An 18,681-nucleotide genomic window follows, 5' to 3' on the forward strand; every position below is an offset into this window, starting at 1 on the left:
CACAGAAGTGTCTTCAGTCTCTCAATCTGACCTGTTGGCCCCAGACCAAGCATTTGACTTTCAATGAGATCCCCTTTGCCATCACCACTACATTGTCTCCCTTTCCAACCCCCACCCCACTACATGAGTCTTTGTGCAACCCATCCCTCTTATGCCACACTAACACACCCTCCCCTTTTATATTCCGGTGCTGCTTACATCCCCTCCCATTCATACATGCGGTATACCATCCACCCCCTTGTGTCAGCATTTCACTTTCCCTTGTCAGGGTCTAGCTTCCCACCCCTTGGTCTCCCTTCTCCCTGCCATCGTTCCCCCTACCCCCTTCCAACGCTTTCCTGCCCCTTTTCCCCATTATCCTTCTTCCCTCCACCAGTCACAATGCTGGATTCTGAGCGTACAGTCCTGCCTGTATACCACTGCACAGTGGGTATTCTCCATGACTACAGAGGCACCCACTGGGAGCAGATTAACCCTACACAACCCCGCCGGTCGCAATGCTGGTCTCTGTTTGAGTGTACAGTCTTGCCCGAGTTCCTCTGCACACCACTCTTTTTCAAATGTGATTCAGATCGGAGTGATTTTCTGCTGGCATGACGCAAGATTGGAAGGCGCTACATAATTCGAGCAAGAAGCATATTTAATGAACATTCATGAGATGGTAATGAATGCAAATAGCATTCACGTCACTGATCAGCGGGACAGCCGACCCGCCATCAGCCCGCCATTAAAGAGTTGTCAGGAGAATTGCAAACTGTTCTCATACTGGTGGGAATCCGATTTTTTTGCCTCTTTCCAGATTTTCTGCTCTTGCCATGAAACCCACCATAGGCAAGATGGGAAAATTCCGCCCAGTGTTTATTTACTTAAGATAAAGAAGTGTCAAATGCTTATAATTTATTTTATTGATACTTTAAAGGTCTGGTTGAATCACACTTATTTAGGGTTATGGAACATCAGTTGTTTAAGAAAATTATGGGCGACTAATGTTTTTAAGCATTTTCACAGATGCCATTGTTGCTATAGGGTTCAGTAGTTCTGTACACAATGTACAATAGGTGAATGGGCATGCAAGTGCTATGAGTTGGCACGGAGGGTATGAGGGGCCATTGGGGATGGGTGGGGGGCATGGGTTGGAATGGAGGTTATGAGGGGTCATTGGGGGTTGTGGGGCATGGATTGGCATGGAGAGTATGAGGGGTCATTGAGGGTGGGTGGGGGTCATGGGTTAGCATGGAGGGTATGAGAGACCTTTGGAGTTGTGTGGAGGGCAATGGGATGGCATGGAAAATAGAAACATAAGCCATTCATCCCCTCGGGCCTGCTCTGCCATTCAACTAGATCATGGCTGATCTTCTACCTCAACGCCATTTTCCCACGCTATCCCCATTTGCCTTGGGCCTGAATTTTCAGCTCGGCAGGGGGAGGGGAGGGTTGGGAATCAGACCGCCAGTGGCGATCGGCCCCCGACCGTGATTTAAACACGCGGTTATATGCTCAGCACTACCGTTGTGGGGGCGGGTGATGACATCTCCATGGGCAAGAGCTGAGAGAAAGCTCCCTGAAGGCAGAGCGCTGCCTCGAGCTGCAGACCCGAAAATCATGAAATAAAGTTTTAAAAATCAGGAAAAAATGTCCAAGCATCACAATCAGGCACCTGAACATACAGATGGTAAAAATGCTGTCCATGGATTTTAATTTTAATTTTATTTAATAACAGAAACCTCATCCTGCCCTTGGATGAGGTTTCATGAAAAATGCAAAGTCTGCCTGGCTGATTTGCCCATCCGCCATGAAAAATTGGAGTCAACTGCTATGTTAATGGGCTTAATTGCCCTCTTAATTGTCGGCAGGCGCACTTCCGACTTTTGTGCGCACCTGCCGACCAAAATATCGCGCAAGTGTGGGATGACATCGAGACACTCACCCAATGCCTTCTCATGCGATTTTACACCCAGTCGGGTCGGGCACGTTTGCGCCCACCCACAGGACATGAAATTCTGTCCTTGATATCTTTAATAGCTAGAAATCTATCAATCTATGTCTTGGACATACTCAATGACTAAACCTCCACAGCCCTCTGGGGTAGAGAATTCCAAAGGTTCATCACCCTCAGACTGAAGAAGTTCCTCTTTATCTCAGTCCTAAATGACTTACCTTGTATTCTGAGACTGTGTCCCCTGGTTCTACACCCTCCAGCCAGGGGAAATATCCTCCTTGCATCTACCCTGTCAAGTCCTGTAAGAATTTTGTATGCATCAATTATATGACCTCTCATTCTTCTAAACTCTAGACAATATAGGCCCAGTCTCCTCAGTTGCTCCTCACAGGACAATTCCGCCACCAAGAAATCAGTCTGGTGAGCCTTCCTTGCACTCTATGACAAATATATCCTTCCTTAGGTAAGGGGACCAAAACTGTACATAATACTCCAGGTGTGGTCTCATCAACGCTGTACATAATTGCAGCAAGAATTCTTTACTTCTGTACTCAAATCCTCTTGCAATAAAGGCCAAGATACCATTTGCCTTCCTAACTGCTTGCTGCACCTGCATGTCAGCATTCAGTGACTTTGTATATGGATACCCATGTCCCTTTGGACATCAACACTTTGCAATCTCTTACCATTTAAGAAATACTCTGCGGGCTGAATTTTGCCGTCGGCGAGCAGGGGGCGGGGCCTGCTCACTGACACGTAAAATGATGTGGGAACCCCCGACATCATCCTGCCGCATTTAAATTTTCAGGAAGGCGGGCCCACAGCACAATCAACTGCGGGTCCGCCGACCTGTCAATGGCCAATTGAGGCCATTGACAGGATCATTAAAACGATTAAAGGCCAGGAGCCCCAGCGGGAACTAGAAAAAACATGAAATCTCATCCACCGGCGGGATGAGGTTTCATGTAGGGATTTTAAAAGTTTTTTAAAGTTTTAGTGTAATTTATGAACATGTCCCAACATGAGGGGGACATGTTAGGGAATTTTGTTTCTATTTTTAATGTTTTTAAAACTGTCAGCGATCTTCCTGAGGCAGCACTTAGCCTGAGGCAGCACTTAGCCTCAGGGAGATGTGTGCTCTTTCGTGCGCATGCACGAAAAAGCGCACTCTTGCATTTGGGGAGTGCCCCCCTGCCCGCACAGGGAGCGCATAACACTTCCCGGCGGGAAGCCTTAATTGGCCCGCCCATGTAAAATGGCAGCGGGACCCACTTCTCCAGCGGGGATCGGCTTCCCACCCGCTGGAGATTGGATCGGGCCCGCCCGCCCAGAAGGCAGAAAATTCTGCCCTGCATTTTTGTTTTCCTACCAAAGTGAATAACTTCACATTTTTCCACATTATGGGGAGAATTTTCCCCCATTGGGGGGTTTATGCGGGGTTGGGCAGGGGCGGGCGCGGACCCAATCGGCACCCCCGATTGGGTCTGCACAGCCATTTTATGTGGGCAGGTCAATTAAGACCCGCCCAGCGTGACGTGCACCCGGAAGCACTGAGCACTTCCTGTGTGGGCTGCCGGGGTCGGGGGGTGGTTTCCCTGAGTCAGGGCCTGTACTCTTTCGCGCACATGTACAAAAGAGTGCAGAAATCTCCCTGAGGCACAGAGGTGCCTCAGGGATTATTTAGATTTTTAAAACTTAAATTAAAGTAAAGAAAAAGTTTTAAGACATGTCCCCTTGTGTGACAGTGTCACATGAGCTGGGACATGTCAATGAATTTTTATTAAAATTTTTATTCAATTTTTAAACACTTCATGAAACCTCATCCCGCCCGTGGATGAGGTTCCATGAAAAATGTGAAGGCTGCCTGGGCTCTTCGCCTTAAGGTTGGACAGGCAGCTCAGTTCATTAGGGTAATTAGTTTTTAAATGGCCTAACAGCTGCACACCCACCGAACTCGAAATCTAAATGACGCACGGTAACATCGGGACACACGCCTGACGTCATCCCGCGTCATTTTACACCTCAGCAAACGGGCCCTGCCCTCGCTCACTGAGCCGAAAATTCTGGCCTATATTCCGCCTGCCATGTTCTTACCCATTCACTTAGCCTGCCTAAATCCCCTTTAAGGCTCTTTGCATTCTCCTCACGACACAAAAGTAGGTGGGAATGAGAGTTAACAGCAAACTTGAAAATATTACATTTGGTCCCCACATCCAAACCATTGATATAGATTGGGGCCCAAGCTCTGATCCTCACGATACCCCACTAGTCACAGCCTGCCAACCTGCGAATGACCCTTTTATTCCTACCCTTTGGGCAGAATTTTGCTGTCAGCGAGCAGGGGACAGGGCCCGCTTGCCGACGCGTAAAATGACGCGGGATGACGTCGGGCAGAACCCCCGATGTCATCCCTCCCCATTTAAATTTTCAGGAAAGCAGGGACGCAGCAAAATCAGCTGCGGGCCCGCCGACCTGTCAATGGCCAATTGAGGCCATTGACAGGATCATTTAAACAATTAAAGAACCTGCCTGTCCAACCTTAAGGTTGGCGGGCAGGCCAGGAGCCCCGGCGGCAAATAGAAAAAACATGAAACCTCATCCACCAGCGGGATGAGGTTTCATGCAGCATTTTAAAAATGTTAATAAAGTTATAGTGTAAATTATGAACATGTCCCATCTCATGTGACATTGTCACATGAGGGGGACATGTTAGGTAATTTTTTTTTCTATTTTTAATATTTTTCAAAGTGGAAGCAATCTCCCTGAGGCTGCACTTTGACTCAGGGAGATGTGCGCTCTTTCGTGTGCATGCGCGAAAGAGCACACTCTCGCTTTTGGGGAATCCCCTCCGCCCGCACAGGGAGTGCCATAGCGCTTCCTGTCGGACGTCACGCTGGGCGGGCCTTAATTGGCCCGCCCACGTAAAATGGCGGTGCGGCCTCCTTGTCCGGCAGGGATCGGCTCCCCGCCCATCGGAGATTGGATCGGACCCGCCTGCCCAACAGGTAGAAAATTCTGCCCTTTGTTTTCTGACAATAAACCAATTCCCATTCCATGTCAGCATATTACCCCCAATCACACGTGCTCTAACTTTGCTTACTAACCTCTTGTGTCAGACCTTATTGAAAGCCTTCTGAAAAGCAGGGTATTTGTTTAAATGGAGAGAGACTACAGAAGTCTGTGGTATAAAGGAATCTGGGTGTCCTGGTACATGAATCACAAAAGGCTAGCATGCAGTTACAGCAAGTGATAAGGAAGGCAAACGGAATATTGGGCTTTATTGCAAGTGGAACAGAGTATAAAAGTAGGGAAGTATTGCTACAACTGAGCTGAACAAGACTTTAGTGATGACGCACCTGGTGTACTGTATGCAGTTTTGGCCTCCTTCAGGAAGAATATAATTGCATTGGAAGTGGTTCAGATAAGATTCACTCGGCTGATTCCTGGGATGAAGTAGCTGCTTATGAAAAAAGATTGAGCAGGTTAGGTCTATACTCATTGGAGTTTAGAAGAATGAGAGGTGATCTTATTGGAACATATAAAATTCTGAGGGGACTTGACAGGTTGGAAGCTGGGAGAATGTTTCCTCCTGTGGAGGAGTCTAAAACTAGGGGGAACAGTTTAAAAATAAGGGGTCTCCCATTTAAGATGGAGATGAGGAGGAATTTTCTTCTTCCCCAGAGAGCAAGAGACGCTGGGTCATTTAATATGTGCAAGGCTGAGTTAGACAGATTTTTGATGGATAAGGGAGTCAAGGGTTATGGCGGGCTGGCAGGAAAGTGGAGTTAAGGCCACAATCAGATCAGCCATGATCTTCCTGAATGGCGGAACAGCTCGTGACTGGGGGTGGGGGGGTTGGGGGGATGGCCTACTCCTGCCTATCTTTCTTTTTACATTGACCCTCCTTTTGCATGTGCCTCAATTTTGTTAACCAGCCTTCTATATGGTACTTTGTCACTTACTTAAAATCTATATAAACAACATCCATTGCATTCCCTTCACTAACCTTGTGTTACTTCAGCAAAAAATTCAATTTGATTAGTCAAGCATGCTTTGCCTTTTACAAATCCATGCTAAAAACTCTTCTTAACTATGTCAAACCTCTCCATGCACCTGTTAATTTTTTCTTTGAGTATTGTTTCTAAAACTTTACCCATCACTGATGTTAAACTGACCTGCTTGTAATTATTAGGAATGGCCTTACATTTTTTTTGGATAAAGGTGTCACATTTGCCACTCTCCAATCTTCTTGCAACTCCCCCGTATCTAGGAAAGCTTGGAAGATTATGGCAAGCCCTTCTGCTATCTCTCTCTTTACTCCAGCAACCTAGGATGCAAGCCATCCAGAGCAGGCATTTTATACATCCTAAGCATAGCTAGCCTTTCTGATACATCCTGCCTATCATTTTTCACCCCATACCATTTCCTCTTCTACTGATATTGTCAGCGTCCTCTTCCTTAGTAAACACCAAAACAAAATGTTCATTAAGTATGCTAGCCTTGCCCTGCACCTCTAAGCATACATCACTTTCTTTGTCCCTAAAAGAACCACCCCTCCTCTTACCAACCGTTTAATATTTACATGCCGGTAGAAGATTTTTGGGTTACCTTTTCACTGCCTTTTGATCCTCATATTCTCCCTTTGTCAGTCTTATTTTCCTCTTCACATCCCCTCTCAACTTATTGTATCTGGCCAGGTTCTTGCTTGAAGACATCACCTGACATGCATCATACATCCTATATTTTGATCCATCATCTTCTCTATCTCCCTCATCATCCAAGGAGTCTGGCTTTGGTTCTCCCCTTTTTTGGAATGTAGCTAAACTGTAATTGAAACATCTTGTTCTTAAAGATCATCCATTGTTCCATTTCAGTTTTTCTTGTCATTCTTTGGTTCAGTTTTACCCTGGCTAGATCCCCTCTCATCCCATTGAAGTTAGCCCTCTTCCAATTTAAAAGTTCTACTTCAGACTGCTTCTTGCTCTTCTCCATTACTAGTCCAAACCTTATGATATGACAGTCACTCTTACTCAAGTGTTCTCCCACAAACACTTGGTCAACTTGGCCCACCTCCAAGTATAGAGGCAGGAAAAGTCAAGGAGGGGTGAGGGGAGGAAAGAACAAAAAGGAAACACTGTTGGAAGTTAAAAAGCAGAAGTGATTTAAATGATAAAAGGGATGATGGTGAAAGGCAAAGGGGGTGGTATGATGGTATTGGATCAAGAAACAAATGATGAATCTAGAGGAACTGTAATGGCAACAGCAGAACCATAACAGATATCCGCTGTCTGAAAAAGTAGAAGCAATGGTTATGATCTGAAGTTATTGAAATCATTGTTGAGTCTTGAAAGTTGTAATCAAAAAATCAGGCAGTGTTTCTCAAGTTTCCAATGAACTTTATTGGAAAAGTGTAGGAGGCCGAGGACAGAGGGGAGACGGGGTGGAGAATTAAAATGGCAAGCAACTGGAAGCTCAAGGCCACGCTTGGAGACTGAACAGACACGTTCAGCAAACTGATCATGCAATCTCCCTCTGGTCTGTCAATATAAAGGAGACTATCGTGAGCAGAAAATTTAGTACCCCGAATTGAAAGAAGAATAAATTGCTGCTTTACCTAAAAGGAATGTGAAGGTGAAAGGCAGGCGTTTGCATTTCCTGCACTTGTACAAGAAGGTGGAATGGGAAGGAAAGCAATTGCTAAAGGTGATAGATCAGTGGACCAGTTGTCTCAGAGGGAACAATTCCTTCCAACTGCTAAAAGATAGGAGGGGGAGAGGTGTTTGGCATTGTGTTGGAGGTAGTGGATATGGCACAGGATAATCATTTGAATGTGAAGGCTAGTGTGGTGGAAGTGGAGGACATGGGGGATTCTGTTGTGGTTCTGGGAGGGAGGGAATAGTGTGAGGGCAGGAATGCGGGATATGGGACATATGTGGTTGAGGACCCTGTCAATCATAGTGGAGCAAAATTCTCAGCTGAATAGAAAGGAAGCCATATTGGAAGTATTGGCATAGGAGATTGCATCGCCAGAACAGATGTACTGGCAAATAAGAACCTGGGAGAATAGAATATAGTTCTTACTGGAAGTTGGTTGGAGGGAGTGTAATCAAGGTAACTGTAGGAATGAGTTTTTTTATTCTTTCACAGGATATTGGCAAGACCAGCATTTATTGCTCATATGTTATTACCCTTGAGAAGAATGTGGTAAGCCATTTTCTTGAACCAGTGCAGTCCATGTGGTGCAGTCCCACAATGTTGTTAGGTAGGGAGTTCCACTATAACAAAACATGAACAGCGATATATTTCCAAGTCAGGATAGTATGCAACTTAAAGGGAAACTTGGAGGTGGTGATGTTCCCATGTGTCTTCTGCCCTTGTTTTTCCAGGTGGTAGAGGTTGTTGCTTTGGGAAGTGCTTTTGAAGAACCCTTGGTGAGTTGCTGTAGTGCTTCTTAGAGATGGTACCCACTGCAGCTACATTGCACATGCAGTGGAAGGATTGAATGTTTAAGGTGGTGGATAGGGAGCCAAATCAAGCCAGTATTGACAAAAGAGGGAGCTTTTCTGTTGGGATGTGCTCCACTTAAACCGGCTAGGATCAGCATCTTGGTGAATCATTTAATTAGAGCTGTGGATAGGACTTTAAACTAAAAGATGGGGGAAGAGGTCAGGTGAAGAGAAATTTAAAAATCTAAAGAGAAAGGTCAAGGCAATAGAGCAATGTAGCGATTTGGGAGTGGGACAGGAAGGAACAGAGTTGAATAGTAATAATAATAAGATTCATGCAAAGAATAATGGGTGCCCCAGATGGTGTCAGGTTTCTTTAGTATTACTGGAGCTGCAGTCATCCAGGCAAATAGAGAGTATTCCATCATCCTGACTTGCGCGTTTTAGATGGTGGAACAGTTTTGAGGAGTCAGGAGGTGATTCACTCACCACAGAATACCTGGCTTCTAATCTGCCCTTATAGCCACAGTATTAATGCGGCTGGTCCAGGTCAATATTTGCATATAGAAAATTATTAGATGTTATAAAAGATCATTACTGAAGTGATTGTTCTGCAGTCTCCCTTGCTGTATTAAAAGTAGTGTGAGAAATTCTCCCACAATCATTGCTTGTTCCTTTTTTGCAGCGGAATATTCTGAACTCCGTTTTGCATTTCATGGCTCTATATGGGATCCTAAAAAGCTATCCCTTGCACTATATTTTGTGCTGTTCTCCTACTCAGGTTGGGACACACTTAACTATGTAACAGAAGAGATTCATGACTGTGAGAGGTAGGTCCACACTTCTTATATGTTATCTGTATTTGTCTTATAGAACTGCAATGATAAGCACATTATCCAAGTGTACAGGATGATTTCTCCCTGGCAGGGGTCAAAATAATTTTTGAGAATTCTTGAGATTTTTTCGAGGGCTGCTTTTGATTTCCGGGGTCTATGTTTTGGTTTTCAGGGGCGGTATGGACAGGGAGAGATGATAGGATGGTTCCCCTTTTTTCCACCTCTCGACTAACCGCAACCAGATGTGTTTTGAAGATTAAATGTTTTAACCCTTTGAGTGCAACACTTGAACTTTAATCACAACAGCACCTACTCATTCATTCACACAAGACACATACACACAAGAAAAGATGATTGATTAGAAAATCTAAGTGCATGCTAATTAATTTGTAAAGAGTCCAAAAGTCACTTTTACTTTTACTTTTTGAGATGGTAGCTGGAAACATTGCAGGCCTGATGATTACTTCTTGGTTTCCTAAAAATAATGGAGGTTGGAATTCACAGTGGCTTACTTATTCTACAATTCAGTAGAAAAACAAACCCCACTTTCTCTGCCTGTAAGGGGATGCTAGAAAGGGCCCTTTCTTCCCTCTGCGGTCTCTGTCTCTCAGAATGACTCCCATGGGCTGCTCAAGATGTAAATTAATAAGGTGTTTCTTACCTTAAGCTAGTTTCTGTCACGTGACCACAGTATCTGTGTTCCCATTGTCCACATAAATGGTTCCTGACAACATTAGCATGGACACACAATGGGGTCTGTATGATCAGGTAAGGAGGAGTGAACTGGCTCCCCTTTATTCAAACTCCTTGGTTGGTCATAACAAAGGTTTAAGTTTCTTTTTCACGAGGGTATGCCTTTTCCAAATCCAAACATATTTAACTATTTATGCAGTGAGTAATAAGGAGCCAATCAAACAAAGTTTTCTTGAGTTAAAGAAAGAGCAAATTTACTAACCACTAAACCCGAGGGGAAAAAAATAAAAACCCGAAGTCTCTCAAACACACAGGTATCAGAAATGAGGAAAGTTAAAGTCCAATAAAGAAAAGTTAAAAGAATATACATTTAAGTGTCCTTTGTTTGTCCTTGACACTTAGATTGTTAAACTTTGCAGCCAATTTGGATTAGTTGGTTTTGTGGATGCGGTCAGATGTAGATGATGTTGCAATTATTACAAGATCTCAGTTTGTAGGTAGATTTCTAGTAAAGCTGTCTTCCAAACTGGTTAACACACTTGTTCCAAAAGAGGGAGGGGGAGAGACATCAGCTCTCAGCTTATTTCCTCTGCTGAAAGCTTTCTTACAATCTCTCTGTAGTATCTGCAGCCTAGGCTATTATACTTCACCCATTGTGTATTTACAAGAGGATTTGGATGGGTTTGTCTCTGGCACCAGTGTTTCAATATCCAGCACTTTGCATTTTAATGTCTCTTCCTTAGATAGTGATGAGTTCCAATGGATCCTTGAATTATAGGAAATGTCTCTGTCCTTACATTCCCGATGGTATCTTCTTTCAGTTTTTTCACTTTCACCTTGGAAGGTGGCCTTGCATTTTTAGGCAGTTTGCCTCATTCCAAGTTGAAAGTTGAAAAGTCATATTTTCAAAAATAAAGGGGCAGAGCTTCATAACAGGTTTGAATCTTGGCCATTTGCATCTCACTGTGATTGAATGGTTTTTCTTCACACAATTTTGTGAAATTTCAATTTGCAAACACTAAGTCTGGGTGGCCATTATACCTCAGCCTCTGTAGATATTTGGACAATCATCACTCCTAACTCCACAAGAGAGATCTGTTGCATTCTAAAGTCTCTTCAATGGAATGTCCCAAAAAAGGTTGTTTACCTTTCAATGTTCTTTCCAGGCCAGCAGGCTACTTTCAGCCTTGGGCAGTTTCATAAATATTTTCAGACAAGGGGGAAGGTCACCTAACCCCCTGGACTCCATTTTCTATTAAGGTAAATTGTCCATTTAAATTTCAGTTTTTTAAAAAGCAAAGCATCCATTTTTTTCATAAATTTTCAGGCATAACTAAGTAGGTGTAACAGAGACTCCTTTATTCATTCTTACTGACTCCTTTATTAGATAATGCAGTCATGTAGTATCCTTACCTTCTGTATTTGTGTTGAATTTTCGTTGAATTTTTTAGGCTTTCCTTCTTAAGATAGATAAGGTAGCACAAATACCAAAGACTGTGTATAATATATTTTTAAGGTATGTAAAATTGTTAAACTTGGAATCTGTAAATAAGATGTTTTTGTTAATTTATTACAAATAAATTTCCCATACTCCATTTGCCAAACAGAAATTCTATCTAAAATAAAGGCAAAATACTGCCTAGAAATCTGAAACAAAAACAAAAATGCTGGAAAGACTCAGCAGGTTTGACAGCACCTGCGGAGAGAAAGACAGAGTTAACGTTTTGAGTCTATATGACTCTTCACTAGAAAAAATTCTATCTACTTGGCACAGTTAACTAATTGGGAATGAGTCTCACATCTACAGTCCCTTTAAAAAATTAATTGCAAGCAATTTTCACCCTCCAATATTCTTTGGTTTAGTTCTGCAAATTTCAATTTTCTTTACGCTCAATACTTCTATTTAAAGTGAATGCTGACAAACACATCAGATTCTGACTTCCAAAGGTCCAACTGTGCAACAAGTGGAATACACAGAAATTAATTCTGCAGCACCAAGCTAACTATCAGATAATGAATGGTTTAATTCACATAAACTTGGTTTAATTCACATATACTTCACATTTTAGTGATTTTTTCCAAGCTAATACACTTCCTCACATGATCATCTGTGCTTTAATGAGCCATAGATTGGAACCCCTTAGCACAGAAGCATTAAAGACACATAGCACGATATAGAGATGGTTAACGTACTAACCATACCTCCCAATGCTTTACTTTTTAAAAGGATATTAAAAGTCTGTACACAAATACAGAAACAGACTTGAGGCATGCTGGCTGTCTATAATATCTTTAAGAAATTTCCCAGCCTGTCAGACCAGCTGAAGCTATGATCCAGTTGCTACACTTATGTTTAATTGAAATTATGAAAATAAAATTCAATAATGAATTTTATCTTCAAGAAGGACTTAGCGATCGATTTGTCTAGGGAAGAGTGTGTAGATAGCCTGGATCATGTTGAGATCAAAAAAGAGGAGATGTTAGGCATCTTGAAGAATATTAAGGTGGATAAATCCCCAGGGCCAGATGGGATCTACCCCAGAATACTGAGGGAGGCAAGGGAGGAGATTGCTGGGGCCTTGACAGAAATCTTTGTATCCTCACTGGCTACGGGTGAGGTCCCAGAGGACTGGAGAATGGCCAATGTCGTTCCATTGTTTAAGAAGGGTAGCAGGGATAATCCAGGAAATTACAGGCCGGTGAGCCTTACATCAGTGGTAGGGAAATTATTGGAGAAGATTCTTCGTGACAGGATTTACTACCATTTGGAAGCAAATGGGCGTATTAGTGAGAGGCAGCATAGTTTTGTGAAGGGGAGGTTGTGTCTCACTAACTTGATCGAGTTTTTCGAGGAAGTGACATAGATGATCGACGAAGGAAGGGTAGTGGATGTTATATACATGGATTTCACTAAGGCATTTGACAAGGTCCCTCATGGCAGACTGGTACAGAAGGTAAAGTCGCACGGAATCAGAGGTGAGCTGGCAGGATGGATACAGAATTGGCTTGGTCATAGAAGACAGAGGGTAGCAATGGAAGGGTGCTTTTCTGAATGGAGAGCTATGACTAGTGGAGTTCCGCAGGGATCAGTGCTGGGACCTTTGCTGTTTGTGGTATACATAAATGATTTGGAGGAAAATGTAACTGGGCTAATTAGTAAGTTTGCAGACGACACCAAGGTTGGAGGAGTTGCAGATAGTGAAGAGGATTGTCAAAGGATACAACGGGATCTAGATCGGTTGGAGACTTGGGCGGAGAAATGGCAGATGGAGTTTAATCCGGACAAATGCGAGGTAATGCATTTTGGAAGGTCTAATACAGGCAGGAATTACACAGTAAATGGCAGAACCCTTAAGTGCATCGACGGGCAGAGGGATCTGGGTGTACAGGTCCACAGGTCACTGAAAGTGGCAACGCAGGTGGATAAGGTAGTCAGGAAGGCATATGGCATGCTTGCCTTCATTTGCAGGGGTATTGAGTATAAAAGCTGGGAAGTCATGCTGCAGTCGTTTAGAACCTTGGTTAGGCCACACTTGGAATATTGCGTGCAATTCTGGTCACCACATTACCAGAAGGATATGGAGGCATTGGAGAGGGTGCAGAGGAGGTTTACCAGGATGCTGCCTGGTCTGGAGGTTATTAACTATGAGGAGAGGTTGGAGAAACTTGGATTGTTCTCACTAGAGTGACGGAGATTGAGGGGCGACTTGATGGAAGTTTACAAAATTATGAGTGGCATGGACAGAGTAGATAGTCAGAAGCTTTTTCCCAGGGTGGAAGAGTTAATTACTAGGGGACATAGATTTAAGGTGAGAGGAGAAAACTATAGAGGAGATGTACGGGGCAAGTTTTTTACGCAGAGGGTAGTGAGTGTCTGGAATTCACTGCCAGAGGAGGTGGTGGAAGCAAGTACGATAGTGGTGTTTAAGAGGCAGCTTGACAAATACATGAATAGGATGGGAATAGAGGGTTATGGATCCCAGAAGTGCAAAATGTTTTAGTTGACGGGCAGTATGATCGGCGCAGGCTTGGAGGGCCAAAGGGCCTGTTCCTGTGCTGTACTTTTCTTTGTTCTTTGTTCAAAGGCACAGCTTGCCTTAAAAAACTTGCCCCAATATACATATTCATGACCGAGTAGGAAGAGAGTATATTTAAAAAGTGTCCCAGGCCTCCTATGTGTTAATACAAATATTTGGACGACATGTGGGATATTTGCACTCAAACAGAGGCAGAATTAGAAGAATTAATCAATATCCTCAATAAGCATTGCCCCTCCATTAAACTTAAAGCCGCAACACACAAGGAGAGCATTAAGTTTCTAGACACCACAATATTTAAATTGGCACAAGAAAACATCGGGCATAAGTTAGCCACAAAGGTTTTTTCAAAATAACTGGCGCGCACGCGTGCACACACACTTAGTTCACTCCTTGGAAATTATGGGGCTTTAAACTAATATAAACTGGATACCATCACAAAGAAAAAGAAATGAGAGACAGTAGATTACAAAATTAGCAATACACTTAACAAATGGTTTAAATCAAGTGTAAGTAATGCAGGACAGTTTTCACTCAGACTTAAAACTGAAAATACCCATAAGAATCTCCTACCTAAAAAGATTCTTAATATCTATGGGTATATTAACAGAAGAAGCATTTCTTACCTCCCTTAATCACAGGAGTTACTATCACCTTGTTCTGTTTCCTTTCAGAAGTGGAAGGAAAATGAAAGGTAAATTGTTACAGATAATTTTACATACTTTCTAACAATAGAGTCACATAGGCACAAGCCTGGCAATAATGTGTGTGTAGAAAGAACTGAGAAAAGACATCATTAATACCCTGAATAAGCTGACATTCATAAAAAAATGTACTGTGTTTTTCTGTCGTAGTGTGTGTATGTGCCACACAGAAGCCTTTTTGGAAGTCAAAGGGAACTCAATATCCAAAAATCAGCTGCTACTGAGCCTAATTGAGCTGCTAATGATCCCAGAGGGTTTAGAATCTCAGGGAAAGCAGGGCTCAAAACACACGGGGATGGCAGGTGAATTAATCCACGAAAACCCCAAAAAAGCCTGGGAAAACTCAATCATGAAGGTGACCAATGAGAGAAAAGTTATTCCCCCAAATGTCAACTTGGCTAGTTTTTGACTTGACATCTGATCAAAATATTGTGATATTAAAACACTGATACAAAATTGTTGGTGTAGATTTATAAAATAAACAGAGACATGTCTTGGACAACACAGAGGCAGCCATAACTCTAACTCAGATAATTGTCCAAACCAACATATGCCACTTGGTAACTAATATTACAGAAACCTGTTGTCTCTGTTGCAGGTCTTAAGGTTTGAAACACAGGGGGGACGAAATTAGCAACAGCTGATTTTTGGATATTGAGTGCCCTTTGACTTCCAAAAAGGCTTCTGTGTGGCACATACACACACTTCTGATCTAAAGCACTGGGCTGCATTTGGTAATGGAGTTAGCCTATGTGCATTTAATATCTGCTGGAAGTATACAAAGCAGGTAGATCATGACATCGGTCAATGTGCAATGCTGGTTTAATGCCAGCATTGCCATTTTGGAGCTCTGCGCTCCAGTTAATGCCCTTTATTAACCTTGCACAGCTAAACACATATGTTAAGCAGCATGAAGGATCCCCACCAGCGCTATTAAAGGGACTATAACTACTTACAGGTTAGTTGCTGCTGGATTTATTCTGGCTGTGCTACAATTCTACACATTCTTGATACTTTTTATAATTGTTTCAAGTTCCAGAACTCTCTAGGGAATGATGTGGCAGGTGCTCAAGTACGTTTTGCTGATTTTCAAGGCTTCTACAGAAAGATGCTGCTAGATATGGGTGCAGTAACTCCTCACTTAAAGTTGTGATTGCGTTCCTGAAAATTGTGACTTTAAGTGAATCATAGGTTCACTGGGAATCAAAGAAAAACCAATGTACAAGCTGAAATACTGTACCATACATGTGCAGTGCTGTGCATTCCTAGGTGAAATAACTTGCAAAATTACATCACTAAGATACATAAAAGTAATACAGTATACAATGCAATTAAATTCTTTAAAAAGAATTATAGTAGTCACCTCAGTTCAGTAGTAGGTTGGCCAGGCTCCATCTAGTGACAGATGTTGGTTGGTGAAGGTAGCAGCTAAAGTCCTTAACCACCTGCACTGACCAACATCTGCCACTAGATGGAGCACAGGACTTCAATGAAAGCTCAGAACAAGAGCCAGAAGCAGAGCCAGAAATTGGGAGCCACTGAAGAACGGACTCCGAGATCTCAGGTAAGGACAGAGGCCGGGCGAGACAAGGGTGGGGGTGGTGATAGTCAGCAAGGGCGAGAGAGGCAAGGCCTCAGTTGGCAAGGGTGAGAACAGGAGGAAGTGGGACTGAGGGCAGAAGCACAATGGGAAAAGACATGTGAGCAGACAGGTCATAGAAGAGGAAGTCTGCAGCTAATGATGTTAAAGTGAAACTGACAACGTTAAATGGATATTTTGACACTGCTTTATTATTGACATTAAAGTGTAACGTTAAGTAAGTCACCGTTAAGCAGGGACTTACTGTACACTAGTAGGCTTTCCTCTTGGAATTGAGCTTGACTTGGAAAATGAGCAGAAGTCACGTAGAGCAGACTAGCTGCTGGAAGAGGGAGGAGGAGCTGGCGGAGGAGGAAGAGCAAGAGAGGCTGCAACTTGGCCGTTTTCTGCGTGGGATATACATGAACTAACTACATGAAGAAGAGTGCAAACCCCAGTTTCCCATTCACCAACAGTCCCTTGTTCTTTACCTTTCCTCTGACGCTGATCATCATATTGTTGTTCTGGCTACAATGCAAAAAGCCAAAATAATATACACATTCCAAAACAAATTTATGAATTAAACCATAGTTGCATACCAATTAAAGCAATCACCCTTGTTCATTTCTTTCATGCCTGTTTTTTATGTGCCTTTGTCTGTCCTAATGCTGCTACATAGTATTATTCACTGGCTGCAGGATGGCTGGTGGAGAGCTGCTAATTTTGAGTGGAGACTGCAGGTGGCCTTTCAAAATGATCTACAGCAACACTGGACCTAGGGTTCTAACCTCAGACTGCATCATCTCACATGGCATCAACTGTCTGGACCAGCAGGCAAAAGCAAGGGCACTGGTGGAGTGGAAAGTACAGAATCATGAATTGGCCTGAGAGAGCACAGCAGGCTTGTGTTCCATGTAGCCACTGCCATTCCTTTGGGGTGATGCATCAGCAATCCTAGTAATCTGTTGGAGCACAGATAAATGGAATGCTGTAAAATGCTGCACACTGCATGCATACACTGCATCAGCCATGACTTTGAAAAATCTGATGTCTAAAACTTTACAACAGCTCCTTGATCACTTTGTGTCAGTTGAATACCTTCTGCTGAGTACTTTGATGCTGATGATGTTATTTCTGCTTCATTTCCATGACATTTGACCACCAATGATGTCAGCTGAATGCTTTTAACCACTTTGACGGCAAATAAATGTTCACAATTGATGTGGTTTGAGCGCTGTGAGATTTTATTTTGGATCAATGATTTCATTTGATCACTATTAGATGTCAAATAATGACTGAATGATCTCTTCAGAATACAGATCATCACAAACAAGTGCAAATGAATACTGTTGAGTGCAGAATGAATTCAAAATTTTCTAGTAGGTGTATAGACAGAGTTCAGCAATCCCAGAACCAACGGATCATATCAATGCTCTGAAGTCTTGCCATATCCAGTCGTGAATGGTGCTGGACAATTAAAAAAATAACAGAAGAAGCAGCTCCAAAGCATTCAATCTTCCATGGGGAGCCCAGCACATCAATGCAAAAGACAAGACTGAAGCAACCATCTTCAGCCAGAAGTACCAAGTAAATGATCCCTCTTGGTCTCCTGAGGTCCCCATCACCATTGATGATAGTCTTAAGTCAATTAGATTGACTCCGCATGATTTCAAGAAATGACTGAAGGCACTGGATACAAGAAGAGGTCCTGTGGAGTGGTGGTAGTGTCCCTACTCTGAGCTAGAAGCTCAGGTTTCATGTTCCACTCCAGGACTTGATGGCCAAGGAAGGTATGTTCACAATGTGGCCAAACAGGTTGAGCTTCACCTTGTAAATCCTTTCAACATACGCCAACGGCAGGTAGTAATAGTGCGAGAGATTCTTAGTCAGCCATGTGTTATGAAAGTATAATAATTTTCATAATATTTTTCTGGTTTATGGGGTGAGTATAGTTGGTTTATGGGGTGAGTATAGTTAGTTCTGTCTGTGTGATTTAATTACATTTGGACTCAGGTGGAATTCCAGGTTGAAATTATCAAAAGAAGCCAGGTGTAGAAATGTATTTAAAATGCTAATGAGTAAACATAGATGCTAACTTAACATGTAAGGTGTGAAGGGAATTTGTATTTTTAGATATGTAATGGAATTGTTTAGATTTCAAGGGGATGTTAGTCTGTTTACAACTAGCGAGATAAAGCAAGGCAAAGGAGTGTGTTTATTTTTCCCAAAGGTTACTGACAATACTGGCAACATGAAAGTTTTTATATTATGGGAAAGGTACCGTTTCAAAGACATGGAACAGAGGAATTTATATATTAAAGAAAGAGAAACATATATAAAGGAAAATAAAAGGCTATGTGAGGTGAGGGCTATGTAAGATCAAACAGGAGTGTGTGAAGAAGCTCCTCAGATTGCAAGGCACAACAGAGGAGTCCGTCCGCCTTCAC

The 18,681-nt window shown here is 42.8% G+C and overlaps 1 protein-coding gene across 1 annotated transcript in view; it reads left to right on the forward strand.

Moving 5' to 3' along the window:
• Nucleotides 1–18,681, forward strand: part of LOC144681906 (Y+L amino acid transporter 2-like) — a 111,675-nt gene that overhangs the window by 36,138 nt on the left and 56,856 nt on the right. The window contains exon 5 of the mRNA XM_078544040.1: nt 9,071–9,215. Within this exon, the coding sequence (XP_078400166.1) occupies nt 9,071–9,215 (145 nt within the window). The remainder of the gene's footprint in view (nt 1–9,070; nt 9,216–18,681) is intronic.

This window comes from Cetorhinus maximus, chromosome 6 (genome assembly GCF_964194155.1).
Source record: "Cetorhinus maximus chromosome 6, sCetMax3.hap1.1, whole genome shotgun sequence".
NCBI classification, from domain to species: Eukaryota; Metazoa; Chordata; class Chondrichthyes; order Lamniformes; family Cetorhinidae; genus Cetorhinus; species Cetorhinus maximus.